This window comes from Corylus avellana, chromosome ca1, assembly GCF_901000735.1.
Source record: "Corylus avellana chromosome ca1, CavTom2PMs-1.0".
NCBI classification, from domain to species: domain Eukaryota; kingdom Viridiplantae; phylum Streptophyta; class Magnoliopsida; order Fagales; family Betulaceae; genus Corylus; species Corylus avellana.
Window position 1 is genome coordinate 6,795,125 of NC_081541.1, and position 20,669 is coordinate 6,815,793.

Consider the following 20,669-nt stretch of genomic DNA (forward strand, 5'->3'; position numbering starts at 1 on the left):
GAGGATATAGAAAAAACAGTAGCTAAAATAGAGACAAAAGCAAAAGCAAATTTTTCAGTAACTTTACTAAATAAACAGCCTCTAATCTCTATGAATTAAAGCAAAAGCAATTTCATTTTCGGTATGGAAAATCTTCTATAAAAAAACCAAATATCCAAGCAGTACAATAATTGAAGTGAACAAGGATTTTATTTCCTTTACTGCTTTAGAATATATGGTATATGTACACTAAAAAATCAAGGACCTATAGAGGGCCAATTTTAAAAACAAAAAATATAAAAAATTAGCCACTCTGTTCACAGTACTTACCGCAGCCTCGAATATTCTGATGCATACAATAAAATGGGGATAATATATTTCTTTTTCCTCTATTATTTACACTGATGGACTCTACACAGTTATTTATATTCTAACTTCTACCACATCACCATCTTTGAGCTCTGTACAGGGTAATACCAGGTGGCCATTCACCAAAATCAGCTTTCCCTCGAATCCTACTTTTCTAGCAGCATCTGCGGCTGTGCTACCAGTATTCAGCCTCATTATCTCACCACGGGGCCAACAAACAATCACCACTTCCCCAAGGACAACAGAGCCCGGACTAACATGAAAATTTCCACCATGTTTTGGCTGTCCAAGACTTGCTTCAGAGCGTAGTTGCTCTTCCCACTGAAGCATTGTTCTCAGTAGACGCACCTGGAATTCAAAACTTACTTTAGACAACATTCATTCAAATGAAGAGTCAATTTATATCTACCCAAGTAAACTTGTGTGTATACGTGTGCCTGCATGTGAGCAATATAGTACGTTGTGGTGTTCTAGACAATTATATTAATTCAAATCTTCTTTTTCTTTTTTTCTTGTTCTTAATAAAATAAAGATTAATGTGCAACGGCTTTCGCACTAGCGCGGTTGAATACCTTGCTTGCTTATCATTGAAAAAACAAAATATTTAAAGAATGGGCAAGAAGCCCCCAACAATCACCCCAAAATAATCAATATAGTGCTAGAAAAGAACATAAAATAATAGGAAATCGGCGAGAAAAAAAATGGCCTAGTCCAATAGTTTCTTGGCCACCAGCTAAGAAAGAGTCATTAGAAACGGCAATTTTTGAACCATCCCAAAGTTCTTGTGGTCTCTCCATAAGCAAAATGGGGCATCTATTATGGAGAGGCCTAGCAGGAGGGGGAGGGAAATGAACAAGTAAGCCTTTGATCTGTCGGTCAAGTGGGGGGATGCGCAGAGGTGACAGCACGCATTGGGGAGGGGAGAGGGGGGTATATTCTAAGAACTGAAGCATTTACTGAGTCATGCGTGACTAGCAAGCATGAAACAAATAAAATTAGAGAATTTAAGCAAATATTCAGTTACTAGTAATAAAGACAATTGACTTTCAGCATGGTAAGGTGATTGTAGACAAACCTTGTTGTTAATGCTAGTTTCCAAGGAAGTTGAATTAATTGATACAAAGCTTGGCCTATATGTTACAGAATCAACCTGCCTGCCATCAAAAACAGCAGATACAACAGCCCAATATTCAGTTTCTTCTTGCTCTGTCAAGTTAAAGACCTGGATGAAGGTTGGCAGTAAGCGCTCAAATTGGTCTTGCTGCATGGACAAAACAGTTCAATAACTCATATGTCTGATGCAAGTTTGATCATAGGATCATTTACTAACAAAGGGTTAATAAAATCACTTAATGAGTAGTAAGTTAAGACCCTATTTCAATCCTAGATGCCAATAGAAGTAAAAGCAAGAGATTTATCCTATAATGAAAGGAAGTTTGGTTTCCGTTGAATATTTTGGCATAATTATATCCATTTACCTTTTACAGATAGGTATAACCCTTAAATTTTTGTTCTGCCTTCAATAATTTTCTCAAGTTTAACTAATTCATAAATATAACGTCAAAAACATATTTATAGCCTTTATAAATGTCGAAGGAAAAATATTTCATTTCAGTGAACCATTTCGGTGAGATTGGAAATAGAAACATCATGGAAACACAGAATAATTTTTTGAAATTTCATTAAAATACTGTAATCGTATAACAAAATCTATTTATATCTAAGGAACATGTATCTAACAATTAATTCAGTATGTTTGCGGCCAACACATCCCAGTTAGGTTACACTAATTAAAAATGAGATAATGACACTGAACAGGAACTAGCTAGCTATAAGCCAAACAGTTATACATCCATCCTATTATGTGCTTATATTTAATATATGATTCAAAATCAATCACAGAGAGAGAGAGAGAGATATGTAAGACTAGTAAGAGCTTGGTGTGTCAAAACACGCATAATATCTTGACAGAAAAAGACTAGTAAGAGCTTGGTGTGTCAAAACACGCATAATATCTTGACAGAAACACATTAATGTTACTTTAACGTACAAAAGTGTACTAAAAGACACTGCTTGCACAAAAACTCTTAAGACTTTCAATGTTCCTTAACTCTTTGTGTTGATATCCAATGAAAAGTGATTTTTGCTTGAAACAAAAGGGAAATTTTGTTCCTTGACAATTTCATAGAATAATATATGCAATGATATATTTTCCAAATGTAATAGTGATGGGGACACGGGGCAGTGATTACACGTGTTTGGATCCTGATATGTTATGATATCTTATTTTTCAGACTTTGGGTTATGTTAATTTAGTTGGGCTTTATGTTATTTTGGTGTGTCACGAGGGTTAGGGATAGGGTTTAATCCATAGTCTATTTAAGCATAATTTTGTATTGTAGTAAGGGGCTTTAGATGAACTAAAATTGGGTAGACTGTTCTTTAATAACATGTGCTTCTAACGTTTATAAAATAATGTTTACAGAGTACAAAATGACAATTCAGATTGAAAAGTCACTAAGATGTTGAAGTTTGTACAAAAATTATATTTTCTTAAGAAGTGCATGTCAGACATACCTTGTGGTACATACCATCTCGACAGAGTGTATACTTCTCTAGGCAAGTACACCAATCCCCATGTCCTGGTTCACACCACCACTCATCAGACACCTGGAATGCCAAGTCCACAGCAGTAAAACAAAAAGATAATTCAAATCACTATATGTAAATGCAACTTATTCAAAATACAACTGAATATGAACAACTTTGAGCATTAATAGAACTCACAAAACGATGATCAATCAAAATGGTATTTACATTGCTTGATTAGCACTTTTAGGAGATTTCTTCAGCATTTTACCATAGTAGTGCTGTTATGTTAAAGGCATGTGATTAAGTGCCTAAATAGTCAGGTTGTGATGATACTCAGTGACTAACAGGCAACCCTAAGTGGAAAAGTATCATGGCACTTAAGATGCCTAAATAAGAAATACATTTCAAGTGAAAATAAAAATTTGTAGGAAGCCCAGAGTTGCCTTATGTTCCCATTACCAAAAATAAACTAGGGGAAAAATGTTGACCGTTGCAGTAGAAAAATGATTGATAAAATATTGTCATGTCTAAAGTGAAATTTTTAGCAAAAATTTAATTTAGAACTTTGTTAAATCACCACTTATTCCAAAAGCTTAAGCCAATAGGAAATGATAGACTTAATTATTTAAATTATATCCTAACCCTTCCCATCATGTGTAGTCTCAAACCTAACAGGTAAAATTTTTAACTGAAATGAAGGGTGAATGACAAAGATAAGGTTCGAACTCAGGACCTTTGTTCTGATTCCATACTAAATCATCATTTATCTTAAAAGCTTAAGTTGATTGGAAATGTAACACTTAATTATTTAAATTATATTCTAATAAACTTTCCATGCACATTAGTTATCTTCATACATAATAATAGTTCTAAGTCCCTTTCACCCAATAGTCAGAAAGAAGAAATGTTGATCATTATAAAACTATTATAACTAATCTTCTTGGATTCAATAAAATATTGAACACGGATCAGATCTTCAATCTTTTCCTCTATGGATTCAATTCAATCAAATATGTCAATCCAAGTTATTCCAGCCCATCAAGTGAGATACTGATTCACTCATAATTATGACAGCAGGATATACAAGCCCCAACTTGGTCAGAAGTAGTTCACCCCAAATCTAGCCTCACCAATCAATATACTATTATTCGTTAATAGGACCTATATTTTAAGCTTGTATCAGAACATTAGTGTTCACATACATCAATCCAAACCTAATGCAGCAATAGAGATTCCTTTATAGTTCATTTCAGATTCTTATCATACCCATACAGCTTTAGCTTTTCCAGTGAATAAGTTGAGACTTAGATTAATATAGTAAACAAATTTAAGTAAAGCAAATCCCAACCTGTTTGTATAACCTTGCATAAGCTTCCCATCGCTTTATTTGAAAAGAAGATCTTCTGTCAGCTACTGCTTCAGAAGCTGCTAGTCCAAAGCTGACAGCAACAAGCAGTTCTCTTCCACCATTATCCACTCTGCAAACGCAATTTTGATGCAGAAGTAGAAGGTATATGATGAAAAGTAAACATATAAACGTGAAGTAACTATATACCTGATAATAACAGCAGCAAGTAACTGACTTCCTTCCACTCTAAGAACTGGGTGTCCAACTTTGAGGGAACTATATTTCTGAAACAAGCCATCTACATTGGGACTTTGGTCGTCCATGTCTTTGGAGAAATAGGTGGATGCTTCTATTTCAGAGTCATCCATGCTGCTAATGGAAGACAGCTTGTTTCCGGTTTCCTTATAGAGCCAATGTGCAGCAAGTCCATGTTCAGCATACTCATGCATCCTCTGAAAATGTGAAAATTAATATTTCTATCAACTAAATCAAATGCAATGATAAGTAACTTTTACCTCCAAAAAAATTGGAAGAAGATTGGTACCAGTGTTCTTATCTGAACTTCCAAAGGTGAGCTGTCAGGACCCTGAACAGCAGTGTGCAGAGACTGCAATTTTAAAAAATAAAAATAAATAAATAAATAAATAAAGCTATGGTTTCAAGAGTGGGCTAAGATAATGGCTGCACCGTAGACATATTAGACAAAGGTCAAACAACCCTTAACACTTGCACAACCACCCCATAGTGAATCAGTTCTTGGATGCTCCTAGAATTCCACATTGAGATGTTGTCACTCGTAATATTTGTTATTTGAAGCAAGCTCCTGGTTCGATATATTGTATAGGAAAAATGGGCACCTTAGAGTGGAAGGTTTTACTGATGCAGATTAGAAAAATTCTCCTTCAAATAAAAGATATACTACAAAATATTGTACATTCTTAGATGGTAATTTGGTTATGTGGAAGAGTAAAAACAGGCAATGGTAGTGCGATTTAGTGTAGAACCTAAGTATAGAGCAATGGTACATACTGTTAGTGAGCTAACATTGTTATAACATTTTCTTCAAGAAATTGGTTTTCCAGCTTATACTCGCATCCCATTATTTTGCAATGGTTGGGATCATCCAAAGGAAATGCGTTGGAGATCTGAAAAGGGGGATAAGAGTCCTTAGAGGAGAGCATTGTAGCATAATACGGTGACATTTGGCAATGGTTGGGTTCATCCAAAGGAAATGCACCTCATGGATGTGAGCTTTAGGGAGGGATAGCATGACAGTATGAAACCAACATTGAAACTAGGTGACCAATGTAACATCCATCAAGCTTTATTCTCATGGACCTTATGTAAGACAGCCATGAGTCCATGCATTCTAACCTTACTAAGATTTTGAACGCAAACACAATAAGGTTGCCAGCCAATCAAAAGCTCAATTCAAGCAGATTTGACCTGCTATGATGGTTCTATTAAGCTAAATTGTAGAACCTTGAATGAAATTATGATGTGTGGCCATAAGGTTGTGTTTGGATGAAATATTCAAAAGAAAAAAAATAGAATGTTCAATATCACAGAACTTAATTGATAGATTTCAATCATTTTAATTTAGATTTATGTTGTTTAAAGTATATTTAAAAAATTGACCTCAAGGGGGTGGCTCAAGTGGTAAGAGCCTTAGTCTTTGTGGCATTTCCATCGGATCTAAGGTTTGAATCCCTTTAAGTGCAAATAATTCTTTGGGGCCAGCCTACCCATTCCGTGTGAATAGGGCACTTTATACGAATCCAAGGTTTACCCGACAAGGGTGGGTACATGAAGCAGCTTGCCTTGGAGGAGTTTCAAAAAAAAAAAAAAAAGTATATTTAAAAAATTAAAAAATTTTAGTATTGTATTAGTTACACAATGATAACGGTAACCGTTACAACAATGACTTAGTGATGATGGTAGTATGGTGTAAGGTTGTTGGTGGTAGTGGTGGCAATGGAAACTGCAACTAGTGGTGGTGGCAGTAATGATGATGGTGAATATGCCAGTGGTTGTACTAGTGCCAGCGGTAGCAGCAGTAGCGATGTTGGTGGCAATGATGAAGGTGGTAATAATGGCGGCAATAGTAAACAAAGGACTAAAGGACTTAATAGTAACAACAACAAGACTTCATGAATTTATCATTTCATATTGAGTAGAGAAATATAACCTGATAACCACTAGGCTTTGGATTAACAATGTAATCATCAAATTCACCATCAATAGGGGTCCAAAGCCTGTAATGCCAAGAAAGAATTAGAAAAAGGTCCATTATCTAGTCACAATCTTATGCAATTCTATTAATCAGAAAAATTGTAAATATTTTAAACTCGAGACTACAAATACACTACTGATAGGGGTGGAACTAGGATTCTAGAATTGGGGGGGACAAATTAGAGGATAACTTATTTGTAACTTAAAACTATTGGATCATATATGTAATATATATTATTTTTCGCGCGGGGGGCATCTATGTGTCTTACTAAAAATTGTCTTTATTCCAGTAGTACCACCCCTGACTGAGGCACCAAAGAAACCCATCTATCTGCCCAAGATAGGAGAGCAAAAATTGCTGCTAAAATAAATTAGGTTATAGTGTCAAAACAACAATGGAAAACTGAAGAACAGAAATTTCAATTGATTTACTTGTGCACAATGTTGAGAAGACTGTAGCAACACTGAACAGCAGGTCCATGCAGAGTTCCATTCTTGTCTCCGACAACTACCCTTAATGCACGAGCATCATATACTTTATTGATGCTGACATCTTTCCGTTTCATCTAAGGAAGGTAAAAATACATTTATAAATTTTCATAATCACATCAAAATGAATTCTATTTAAAGATTTTTTCCAACAATCTAAGACCAATGAATATAAAATGACTTCTGCAAATATAACATAATTGTCAACAAAAGCATTAAAGATAGGTAGTAACCAATAGAAGCTAGATTATGATGCAGACTCCAAACTTTGACATCCAGCGTCTGTTGCTCAACCATCACGTTTATAACACCTTTTCTCCAATTTTAATGAGTTTCATGAATGGAAAGAAATTTCCAAAGTCTAAGTAAAATGTGTGCTAAAGATAAAAGGGGGACAAGGCCTAAACATCCAAGGTATGAGCCTACAAAAGTTCCTTCGTAAAAGAGAGAGAGTGAGAGAGAGAGATTAATCAAACACATGATGTCGTCCTCCACCAAATCTAGAGAATACAGAAAGTTGAAAATTTCAGGCCCCACCCAACTTACCAAGAAAAAAAAAAAAAAAAAAAGCATGGAGGGAGAAGAGATTGACTTCTTTGGATTAGATAATGGTCTGTTGACAAAGTTTTCAGGCTTATCCAAACAGATGAAGATTAACAACCACCATAAACTCAACTCCGTAATACACTTCAAGAAAGAGTTCTAGAACAGATCATTAGAGATATCTGAAAAACTGTGCCACCTGTCCCAAATATCTATGGCAAATTTTCTAACAATCCTGATCACTAAGTCAGAATAGTTTGCATTACTTCTGCCAATGAGCTCTAGCCTGTCATCTCCTCCCCTCTAAGAACAGGGTGGAGGGTAAAGTCAGGAGTTATAGGGTGCTATGCAACTTATCAATCATTTAAAAAGAGAGGGGGAGAGAGAGAAAGAGAGATTGCAGCTAAAAAAAGATTTCAGATGAATTCCAGCACAGTATCCAAGGAAACTTCTCCGCCAATATAAAAGGCAATTTCAGCACTTCATGCCAATTTGTTATAATATTATAATATTTTCAGTATTTCAATGGTTTTATTAGTTTGATGTAGCAGCTGAAAAAACAGAAGTTTTTTCTTCACTTTTGAGCACCACATGCTTCTTTTCTAAAGTACATTATATGAATAAGGCATTTAATGGCAAAGTTCACATCATTTCTCATATTTGTATCGCAGAATAGAGAGCTTCAAGTTTATAAATAGGGTTAAATACCTTTGACCCCCTATGGTTTAACAACTTTATTTTTTGCCCCCTCGGTTTCATTTTGTATTATAAATGGTACCTCGATAATAGCTAAAAACCGAGATGGTACCTCCGTCTAACTTCCGTCCAAAAATTTACGAAAATTCATGTCAGCACTTTTAAAAAATCGACACATGTTCATATACCAAATTAATAATAATAATAATAATAAAACTAAAATTATTAAAAAAATTAAAAAAAAATTAGTATATGTTGGAAAAGGGGTGGCTCACAAAAATGGGGGTGGCCGACCATCCCATGGGGTTGGCTGGAACCACCCCCTTATCACTTTATTTCGTTAAATTCCATTCAAAAATTTAGTCTGGGAAACATAGAGAAAATGGGGGGTTGTCAAACCTGATGCTTTTGAAATATATAAAGTATCGAGAGAGAACATTGGATGTTCTGCAACAAGAAAAATAGTTGGCGAGAAATTCAGATCAAAAAAACATTTGCTGTTAAAAAATCAGATCAAAAGGAAAGTGTTAAAAAATTCAAAGAACAAGAGAGAATCTAAGGAAAAGTTAAAAACCCATCAACAAAAAACAAATAAAAACAAGAAAAAAAAAAAAAAAGTGTGGGAAGTTACAGGTTTCCACATATTTTTGTGTTCATGATTTTCTTTGGAAAGATTTTTGTGGTCCTCAGTCATCAGTGGGTGAGAAGTATTAACCGGACAAAAAATGGGGAGAGGAGGAGGAGGAGGAGGAGAAGAAGAAGAGCGTAGGTAAAAGGAAAAGAAAGAAAGTGAGAAAAAATAAAAAGAAAGCGTTTTTTTTTTTAATATTTTAAATAATTTTAGTTTTAAAATTTTTATTTTTTATTTTTAATTAGGAATATGGATATGTGTCGATTTTATAAAGGTACTGACGTAGATTTCCGTCAATTTTTAGATGGAAGTGCGTAGGTAAAAGGAAAAGAAAGAAAGTGAGGAAAAAAAAAAGCGTTTTTTTTTTTTAATTATATATTTTTAATAATTTTAGTTTTAAAATTTTTATTCTTTATATTTAATTAGAAATATGGACATGTGTCGATTTTATAAAGGTGCTGACGTAGATTTCCGTCAATTTTTAGATGGAAGTTAAATGGAAGTACCATCTCGGTTTTTAGTCATTATCGAGGTACCATTTGTGATACAAAATGAAACCGATGAGGCAAAAAATAAAGTTGTTAAACCACAGTTTTTGCCCTATAAACATAAGAGAGTTCCGCAATTTAGATCTTCCTCCAGTAAGAAAGTTTCTCTCCACAGACATCTCATAACAACTTCTAGAAATCCAGCACAAGTGTGCTATGATGCATAATAATAGATATCATAGCGACCCCACAAACAAGCATACTCTTAAATACTATATGCAGTCAACTTTATAAAGAAACCAGAAGTCAATATCTTTACAGCATACTGTAACAGTTAAAAGGAAAAAACGAAGACACGGTCTTACAGGTTTTCATACTTTGACAATTACGTACTGAGATCATTCTTTACATAGAGTAGGTTTTGAACTATGCTGAAACAAAGGCATTTCATGTACAGAAGTGATGAACATACTTAACTCTTAGAATAATATGCAATATCTCATTTGATTATGGTATGCAAAACTTATGCACACATGCCTAACTCTAGTTGTTTGAAAGTAAATTCATTCGTACCTTGCTGAAAATACTATACAAGCTTTTTAGTCGGCTTGATAAAGTTACTTCCATCCCTGGAACATAACTGCAAAAGAAATAATTAAAAATAAAAATTACAACCTTTTAGCCGTAGACAAACTAAAAAATATTGGCCCTATGTCACTGAATGAGACATGCATAAATAAACTAAAAAATTTAATAACATCTTTAGATTATATTTAGCAAGCACAGGAGCAAATGATAACGAGAGAAGCAGAACATACGAATTTGATATAATTAACTCCCGCTCAAGTGCTTCCTCACAAACTACCAGAGATGCTAAAGCAATTCCAGCATCGTGCAAAACCTTGGGTTTCATGTTTGTCTCCAGAGTACTTGTGAGACTACTGAGAAATTTAGTCCGTTTTCTCCGATCTAACAAGATATCAAAAGGAACTACAGCCTCCAAAAGATCCTGAAATTAAAGAATAATCAACTGGAATGACTAACAACGGAAATTTATCAACTACCATTAAATTCCAATTTCCCATTCTTTCAGAGTATTACAACCCTCTCCAACATGCTTTGCTTCAGAGACCATTGTGTCTAAAAGTAACCTAAGCATGCAAGCTGTTAGGAACAAAAGTCTTTTGTCAATGTAGATGAACATCCTAGACTGCCTCTTTAAACCTATTTCTAATGCCACATATATGAAATGACTGAGTGTCATTTCTGCCACCACCTTTTTTTTTTAATGAATAATTCTAATATCATTGAAAGAAAATGGCAAATCCCTCGTACATGAAGAGTATACAAGAGAGCCATAAACCCTAAAGTCTACTACAATGTAAAAAGCAAATCAAATCTACCAGATTTGCTGAGACAAAATTAGGAACATTTACAATAACCCAATCCAAAAGAGATCTCAAAAAGGAGGATTTTAGAATAAGCACATTGGACTCGCTATCCTCGAAGAGGTTCCAGTTCCTTTCTCTCCAAATGCTCCACATTAAGAGAGCATGAATAACTTTCCAGATTACCTCTTTGAGCTGTCCCCTCCCTTGAAATTTTTGGCAATGAAGTAGCTCTAAGATGTTAATAAGCATCATCCAAAAAAACTCCAAATATGTTAATGACAAAAGGAAACACGGTGCTTCATTTTGCACCACAGTGATTGTAATTTGTACTGCATATTATAAATTTGAAATAAATCTACAAAAGGTTGTCTCAGAAGTTACAATCTGAAATTAAAAAATATCAAGATAATTTAAAAAGGAAGAAAAAAGGACACTACCTAGTGAATTTCCTATGCACTTGGGTTGCGCCCCTTGCGCTTTTAATGAATTTATTTTACTTATTTTGATGTCCGGGAACCTCTCCAAGGCAAGGCCCTTCGGACCCACCCTTGCAGAGTAAATCCCAGTCTCGTGCACCGCACCCTCGAAAGTTTCCCTACACGGAACTGGTTAAATCTCTGGCTTTTCACCAGGGGGTGTGGCTCCAAGAAATTGTTTGCACTCATGAGGTGTTGAACCTTGGACCTTGAAGGGAGCAAACCTTAAGACCAAGGCCTCCACCACTTGGGCCAACCCCTTGGGGTTTAAAAAAAAAAAAAAAAAGAATTTCCTTTACTTATAAAAAAAATAAAAAATATAAAAACCATTTAAATCTTTCAATGACCATTTAGTAGGAAAAAAAAAAAAAAAAAAAACAGACTTCTTTCTTTTTTAATGCTGAGACTACAGGTGCTTAAATAATCTAGGGGGTGTTTGGCAAATGGGATGGCCTAAACACTGTAGTTGATGTAGATTGATGTGAAAAAAAGTAAGAATGTTTAGTATAAAAAAATGAAAAAGTGGTATGAAAAAGTGAAAAAGTTTTGTTTTATAGTGATTTTTTTATTTGAATAATAATAAAAAGTGAATGATTTGATATTAAAAGTGAAAAAGTTAGAATGTTCTGATGTTGATTTTTTTGGGAAATGGTGATTAACAGTGTTTGGGCCAACCCCATCCCCATTACCAAACAAAGCCCTAATGTATCTCATGCATTGACTGCTAACCAGAGAATATTTTTCATTATTTCTAGGAAACTTTCTTTTTTAACATATAAGTAATAGAAATATCAATAAAAGTGTAAGGCACCCCCAGATACACAGGAAGTATATAAGAGAAACACCTAGCTAGAAGCAAAAATAAATTACTTCTTGGAAACTTCATAGCCGTAAAGCAAACAATTATCTATAATAGAAAAAATCAGGCGAAGAGCTCATTCACTCAGCATGATAAATTCCTGCAAAAATATGCATCTAAGCCCTCACTATCAGTGGTATTCATACCATCTCCGTCAAAAAGCATTAATAAAGCAATGACAAAAAAAAAGTTTCTCAATCAGGCTCAGTTTATCTCTAACGATATAATAAATATATAAAAGAAAATTTGCTTACCTTCATGCTTGTGATGTCTTCATCAATTGCCAAGGACCTTTCATATTCGGAAGTTGAGTTCCTTTCATCCATTGGTGACAAGCCCACTCGCGCAGATAATCGTCTAGGATTTCCTGCTCTGCTGCTAGGGCTCCACATGGACGCAAGATCAGCTCGCATCTTCTGAAACATTTGAGGCTGGACATACGTGTACAGGAAAAATGAGACATGTAATTAAAGAATCAAATTACATATCAGAAAAGAACATGATACAGTTGAGCAACATGGATGTCATTATGATCCGTGATAGAAAAAAATATTATATCAGACCTGAAGAACAGCAAAGCACAGATCTTCCAGTTCAGCTTTTAATGCCCACAGACCCAATCTGGAAGCAAGTGAGCACCATATAACTAAGGTCTCCTCTGCAACAGCTTGAGCCTTCGGCAACGGCAGCACGAAACTGTAAAATAACTCATCATCCAGAAGTTTGATTCATATGGTAATAATATAAGCCTAAATTTTGGTTAGGTCAGCCATAAGATTCATGATTGATCCAGAGATTGTGGATATTCATAAATTATTCAAACCTGCAAAATTACTCTTAAAGAAAGCAGAAAGATTTATAATTAAAAATAAGGGTTAGTTGTAACATCCATCCTAAACTATGGGGTTATTTGCAATGCTCTTCCCACAGTATAATTTTTTTCAATCAACACTCTCCATCGTCCAAACTATGTCAACATTAATAGATTAGCAAAAAGTAGTGGGATGCACTGTGTTAAATCACTAGTTGTCACAAAAGTTTAAGCTGATAGGAAGAGGTAAATTTAATCACTTAATCAACACTTTAACACTCATCCTCACGTATGAGCTCAAACTCTCTTTTAATATGTGAGGCCCAACACGTGGAATATTTAATTTAAATGGGGGATGATTTGACAAAGTCAAGGTTCGATCCCAGGGCCTTTGGCTCTGATACCATGTTAAATCACCAGTTATCCCAAAAGTTTAAGCTGATAGGAAGAGGTAAATTTAATCACTTAATCTATACTTTAACACACCGATATGTTAGAATTAACACATTAGTCATTAGTTTGCAATGTCCACCCAACACACCTCACCACTCAGTTAATTTTGACACGGATTTGGATGATTGAGTGGACAACGCAAATTAATCTTCAATTAGAGTGTTGACTGCAAAAATTTGTAATTTATGAGTATTAATTAACTAAATGATTAAATTTATCATTTCCTATGAGCTTAAATTTTGGGATAAGTGGTGATTTAACACGGTATTAGAGGCATGGGTCCTGAGTTACCCTCACTCCACAATCTACCCCATGTTTCAATTAAATATCTCACGCGTTAGGCCTCACTTGTTGAGGGAGATTTTGAGCTGACACGTGAAAATGAGTATTGAAGTATTAATTAAATGATTAAATTTATCATTTCCAATGAGCTTTTAAGCTTTTATGATAAATGGTGATTTGACAATAAGAAACATTGAAAAGGACCCAATTTGAATGGATAGCTACAATTAACCCCGGAAATAGAAATAAAAAATGAAAGGAAAAAAGTGATTGTAATCATTTAGGAATTAATTCAAAACATAAATGAACACAAAATAGTCACCCTTAAACAGGCAAAATTTACTAATAGAAGTAGAGAGTCAATACATGGTTCTCATGTTGTGAAGTCGATCTGCAAGCTTGATGAGCACTACACGTGGATCATCAACCATGCCCAAGAGCATAACTCGTAAATTATTAGCCTAATAGATGAACAGTTAAAGTATGAGAATCATAAAAAACTATTGCAGCTAAGGTATGTTGCTTATCTCAGAAAAAGAACTGATAAAGTTACTTACAAAGCTACAATTAATTTACTCAATACAAATAAAAACCATCCCATCCTTTCTTGCATATAAGTTTCCTTTTCACTAAGCAGCGTTTAACACACAGTAATGATGTCTTAGGACTTTTCATGTAAGCAAGCTTTGCCTTTCTTTTTAATAAATTATTATTCATGTTGTGCATTGGTGCATCTAGTAAGATGCACCAATGCACACCGGTGAGTGTCACCACAAGTTTCTAGAAGTAATGGTCCTAAGCTCATACATTAGAATCAGAACCAAATAAGGATATGAAAAAATCTCCAATCTATATTTAGATCAACATAATTTGTTCTTATACATTACATTTAAGGTCACTTGTGACTCAACTGTGTAATAAAATTTCTTTATTAACTTCCATAGAATGGCTAATTGCAATCACAATCTAGCAATTGAGTTTTATACCTCTTCAGGACCAAGGGTACCCAGGTTCACATTTATCCTGCGGTGTCTCCGTAACAGCTGCAAAACAAAATACATGACAACATGAAGAACACCACAAGAAAGGGGAAAAAGAAATGAAAGAATCTCACGGAAGCCAAAATCAAGGGACTGCAAGTATATGATGGAATGGAACACAATATGAGGAAACTAACAGAATTCCCGTATATATTTGCAATGTGACCTAAAGAACAGTAATAAAGACTCTGTAACATGACCTCAAGGTAGCAAGACAACAAAATGAGCAAAGTGGATTAGGTCATGTATGTCAACAACTTCTCCTTTAAATAGAATCTGCAATATTTTTCCCATTCTACTTCCATGTGGCATTTATTCACCTTGTACTCGCCACATATTCAACATGAAATGAAAAAAAATTTCCACAGTTGAAAATGGAAAATATAAAACTGAAGTGGAAATAACCTAGGCAAAGAAAATTAGAAACTATGGCAAAGAAAATTAGAAACTATCTTGCAATAAAATCTCTGAATAAAAAATTGTTTCCCAAAAATGACAACTTTATTTCCAGCTGCTCAGTGACAGTTATTTCTTGCATTTTATTCCTGGCTGCTCAACAAGGCAAGAAAACTGAAAAGGCATGATTAGACTAGTTTTTCATTGTTTCCAATTTCATAAATGAAAACCGTTTTTCAAAAGCGTCATAAAGCTTCTGAAACTTACTAAATTCAACACATAAAGGCCTAATTGAATCTTGATACAGGAGAATCACAGACTTGAATTGTCAAATACTGAATTAATGACGTGAGAATATCTTGACAGAGAAAATCGGTCGAATCAGGCATAATTGGGGCAATATTGCACATTAGGCTTTTAGGCAGTAAATTGGGTATAACTTTTCGTACGAGTATTACAATTGCGCATTTGATCCCAATTTGAAAAGCTCTTTTCGGGTGCACGTCATGGACACCCAACAACCCTTAGTGAGCGCCCTTTTTTGGCCCAAAATCCACTATGTTTCCTTCCAAATCACTATTTAAGTTACTTTTTGCCATTTTAGGACATATTTATTTTCTCATATTAGAAGTGATTTTATTACTAGATTTGGCCAAATTTTTTGGCAGAATCTTTATTTTATTTCGCAATTTGATTTTATGAAATATTAGACTTTTGTCTTTTTTGGCAAAAAGTTGGTTTGCTTCAACTATATAAGCATGGCTTGTGGGCTTAGTTCTTCATTCAGAATTGAATAATATTCTAGTACTATTAGAGTTATTCTTAGTTTTCTTTGAGCAGTTAGGGTCCTTTATTAACCCAAACCGTTATTTTCTCTCTTTCTAAATAACCCTTACAGCCTCCAATACTTGGCTTTTGTTTACTATCATACATTATCAGAACAATTCTAATTCTACTCGGCGTCAAATATTTTCATTTGGAACCAAAAGATATGGGTTTATAGTCATAACCAGTTAATAATACCTGATTTATATAACTTAACCTGGAAACACCAGCTACCAACTTAGCTACATCATCACCAAACTCTTCTTCTATCTTGTGCAAACTTTCACATGTATCATCAATTACGTCATGGAGAACCCCGGCCACAACTGTATCAACAGCCTGCAGGAGAATTTACGATCTTAATGAAGGGATAAATGGAAAATGTGCTTTTAAACAGTGAAAGTGTTTTTCAATTTCTACAATTAAGTGACATACTGCTACTTAAATATGCAACAATATAATACACAAACAGTGAATCCATATTTCCAGTTGAGTCATATTGCTTTATTGCATATTATTCATTAATTTCATGATCTAATAACAAATAATTAAAAATTAGTAGCAATACATATTTTTGCCATAAAAATTGGATAGCAAAACTATCAACACAGGCATAAAAAAGGATAAATAACCACCGATTTAGGAGGGTAAATAATCAAAGAAAAAGGATAAAAATAAAAAGGAAAAGGGAAAAAAGAAAGAGCATTGGGAACTCTAAATTTCAAAAAGATAATTTTCTAGCACCAACGTACATGAAAATGAGAACAAAGTTTTATTTTATTGCATATGGTACTAGAGTTCCATTGATTGATAGGGCATGTTAAGGGCATATACTGTTGATTCAAAATGATAGGCAATGAATATTCTGTCCTTTGCTGTTTATTTTCTTTTTATGCATATTTTGTCTGCATAAGCAATAAATAAGACACATGTTTACTTAAGCAGCTTGGCCTTGGAGGGTCTGTTACCCAAAACTAGAACTAACCTTTTTCAAATTAATTCAAAACAACAAAGAATGGCTATGATTATGGTCTACTAGTCACTAACCCTATGTACCGTAATGGGGAGGTTCCCACCATCACTGTCCAGACTACTAGTAGAATATTTTTTCCATTGATATGGTCATTTTCATGCATCCCTTCAGCTACATATGAGGAAAATAGGAAACTTAAAAAACTGCATGTCCCTTACACAACAAGCACATGCAAAAAATAAGCATGTTAACTCATGCATGGATCATAATGGTGAAGACTAAGATTTGTCAAGTCTGGATTTATGTGTTTCTTGAGTTTAATTTTCTTTCCTTAATTCATCTTTCTTCTTTCACTTTTTGTTTAAGGAGGTTCTCCATTGTATAAGTCTTGCATACCGGGCTTGCACTTCACGCCTTTCTAATGCAGTTTACTTAATAAAAAAAAAAAAAGCAGACGAGAATATCTTTTTTATAAGTAAAAAAAAAAAAAAAAAAAAAAAGATGAGAATAATATTAATAAGTTAATACATGTCTTCCACAATATAGAACATTCGGTATAAGAAGAAAGTTCTCTTATTACAGTTCTGAAAAAGATAGTAAAAAATGGTGAATATTGTAGGAATAAATTAACACAAACATTTTCGTAGCCAAAAACTTAAACCATATTAAATAGAAACAGGATTGCATACTCGTTTGCCACTTGATGGAACCAACATTGCTAAGATCCTTCCCGTATGAATACAATGAGTTAGATAAGGGTCTCCTGTTTTCCGAAATTGGCCACAGTGAGCTTTTTTCGCAAATGCAATTGACTTTTGTACCTGCCTTCACAGATAGAGTGTTTTAGTAGCAGCAAATGACTATAAGCAAGTTGGGATTCAAGTATAGATGGTAAACCTTTGGATCACTAAATATAGGATACCCAGTTACATCTACTCCCTCCAGTATAAAGGAACCTGCAACACAATATGATATTAATATTTAATTTAATAAAATAGAGAAGAAAATGGATCCACAATTGAAAAATTCATATATTAAACATTTTCAAGAGAACCACCAGTGAGAGACGAGAATTGAGGAAAAAAAGTGGGGGATGCTGTGCCAAGAATAATTTTATAAACCTGCCCTAAATCATCATAATGTAGTCAATGCAATAAGGAAAAGAAGGGTTATCAAGTCAAGACCATCTCAATTTGGAACAGCAGCAGAAATGAAGCTCGGAGAGACAAAAATATTTTCTTAAGAAATTAAACATACTGATATTTAGTATAGACAGTTCAAATTTAAACTCAAATTTGTTTAGTTCAAAAGAAAAGGCACAAAAGAATCGCAAAATACACTGCTGAGCCTGAGAGGGTTGAATGATGTGTAGTTTCGTTGCAATTTTCCTCTCGTCTAGGACCAAAGCAAACATACAAACTCACACCAAGACGCACCTGGCTGCTCCTCCCTCTTGGGCCACAAGAAATCGACCTTGGTGGATAGACAAGCCCCCGACGCGATGGCCACGGCGGTGACGGCCACGTGCGTGATGGCCGACGTCACGGCCCCGTGTAGCGAGGAGCCCGAGCCTGCCGCGGCGGCGATCGCGTTTCCGGAGGCAAAGACGGAGCCGAGGGAGGACGAGACGGAGAGCCCCGGCGCAACTCGGCAGAACATGTTGTTGCGGCGGAGATTCCGAGAGTTGGCGAGGCGGTGGAGTGTGTGGAGGAATGGCGGCGTCTTGTGGGCTGAGAGGAACATGGTGGGTGGGTGGTGGTTACGGTAGTTTGGTTTGGCGCATAAAAGAGGAATAACAATGAGAGGGACATTTTTTTTTTTTTTTTGTTTGAAGAGAGTGAGTGTGATTCGTGTGAATGTGTGGCTGGGAAATGAGTGGAAGGGAATCCTAATGATTTTTGTATCTCTCAAATCTCTGTGCTTTTTGGGATTTGGAAGCACGAGCGAGAGAGAGAGAGAGAGAGAGAGAATATTTACGGTAACACTGTAACAGTAATTTGTACTAATATCCGTTGGTGCCTCGATTGGCTTCTTTGTATGAATAGTAGTCAAGTTGACGACAAAACTCTTTTGGCTTTTTTTTTTTTTTTTTTTTGCCTGCAAAACTGTTTGGCTAAATTCTTACAAAATAAAGTAAAATAAATAAGGAAAAATGTATGATAAATCATTGAGTCAGTCCCTCAAAATTTTAATATCCTTAAGTTTTTTTTTTCAAAAATTTAGTCATTTGGTCAATTGAAATGACAATAAAATCTCTGTCGTTAAAAGGGGTGGCTGCAGGGGGTCGGTTCCTTCAATTTTTTTTTTTTTTTTTTAAGATTTAATTTTTTTAATTAAATTAATAAAAAATCAATATTTTAATAGAGTAAAACGGTGCGTTTTGAGTTTTCCTAACATCTGTTAAAAAAGTTTAACGGCAAGGATTGTGTTTCTAACAGCATGTTAAGAAAACTCAAAATCCATTCATTTTATTCCATTAAAATATTACTTTTTATTAATTTAATTAAAAAATTAAATCTTAAAGTTTAGAACCGACTTCCAAGTACCAATCTAGTATGGCAACCCACCCTGTGGCTGCTGAAAGCCACCCTGGCTGGTGCGGTTTGGGTGAGCCTGCTTGGGGTGGCCTGCCAGCCACCCCAAACCCCCCCTGGGGGTGGCCGCAAGCCACCCCTGGGGTGGGTTGCCACCCAGGGGATGGCTGCAGGGGGTCGGTTCCTTCAAAAAAAAAAAATTTTTTAATTAAATTAATAAAAAATTAATATTTTAATGGAGTAAAACGGTGCGTTTTGAGTTTTCCTAACATCTGTTAAAAAAGTTTAACGGCAGGGATTTTATTGTCATTTCAATTGACCTATGGACTAAGTTTTCGAAAAAAAAAAAAAAAAAAAAAACTTAAGGATATTAAAATTTTGAATGGCTAACTCACGGATTTATCATACATTTTCCCAATAAATAAATAAATGGTGTTCAGCCTTCCTTATGGATGTCTGACCACCTTTAAACTGACATTTAATAGTAGCTTTCAGCTAGTAAGAATGATCAACTAAACTCAAATTATCTTTTAGAGTTGAGTGAACAATTTCCAAAAGTAAGTGATTCAGCCACTATTAAAAGTGGCCGAACCACCCCAAATGTTAAATTTGGAGGTAGATGACCACCCAACAACCCCTTCTTCTTTGTTTTTTCCTTTTATTTCGCTTTTTTGTAGTTCTTTATTTGAATGTAGAATTGTAATTTTGTAGGGCTCCAGAATAAAAGTGGACAAATTTGTATGGAATAACCGATTTAATGAGTGCATACCGCAAGAATCTTTAAAATACTTTTTTTATACCCATCCATATGATACAAATCCAAATGTTAAGGATGATCGAATTCAATAATTTACCCCAAAACTCTAGAGTTTATTATATAGTTGCATCATTTCTTAAAAAAATATATGTTTGAACGATTCCAAGGAGACCAGAATAAGAGATTTGAATAGAAAATTTCGTTTCATAAGAAGCTGCCCAGAAAAAGTGATGCGAAGAGAATTGATCTTTAGAGTGCTGGGATGTTATCTGCGCGAAGATTTAATTGTAGATTTAACTAAACAGTCTTATTAGTCACAATCTTATCAATACATTGATGGTGAAAATCATGTAAGAGTAGACTAATGCCAGCACTAAAATAATCTTTAAAAATAAAATAAAATTAATTAATTAAAAAAATAAATAAAAATCAAAGGTCTTTCCTGAGTTTCTCCTTGGGCATAATCACCAAGAAACACATCCTGAATTGCTGAGGGCAACCCTGG

General features: G+C 34.6%; 1 protein-coding gene across 4 annotated transcripts; it reads right to left on the bottom strand.

The window, feature by feature from the left end:
• Nucleotides 1-298: 298 nt before the first annotated feature.
• Nucleotides 299-18,710, bottom strand: LOC132179167 (uncharacterized). 4 transcript variants are annotated; one of them, XM_059591822.1, is made up of 18 exons: nucleotides 18,310-18,705; nucleotides 17,771-17,829; nucleotides 17,563-17,694; nucleotides 16,099-16,239; nucleotides 14,626-14,682; nucleotides 14,006-14,100; nucleotides 12,657-12,789; nucleotides 12,348-12,524; nucleotides 10,186-10,376; nucleotides 9,941-10,007; nucleotides 6,953-7,086; nucleotides 6,477-6,543; nucleotides 4,833-4,895; nucleotides 4,496-4,740; nucleotides 4,289-4,418; nucleotides 2,926-3,018; nucleotides 1,424-1,609; nucleotides 299-696 (listed from the first exon to the last, which is right to left on the bottom strand). In XM_059591822.1, the coding sequence occupies exons 1-18, from the start codon at nucleotides 18,614-18,616 to the stop codon at nucleotides 403-405; spliced, it is 2,571 nt and encodes an 856-aa protein (XP_059447805.1). In that variant the 5' UTR covers nucleotides 18,617-18,705; the 3' UTR covers nucleotides 299-402. The 4 variants fall into 4 exon arrangements, with proteins under 4 accessions (XP_059447805.1, XP_059447814.1, XP_059447823.1 ...); XM_059591831.1 differs by having other exon boundaries at nucleotides 18,212-18,392; XM_059591840.1 differs by having other exon boundaries at nucleotides 17,563-17,698; nucleotides 18,310-18,326.
• Between the last annotated feature and the right edge of the window lie 1,959 nt (nucleotides 18,711-20,669).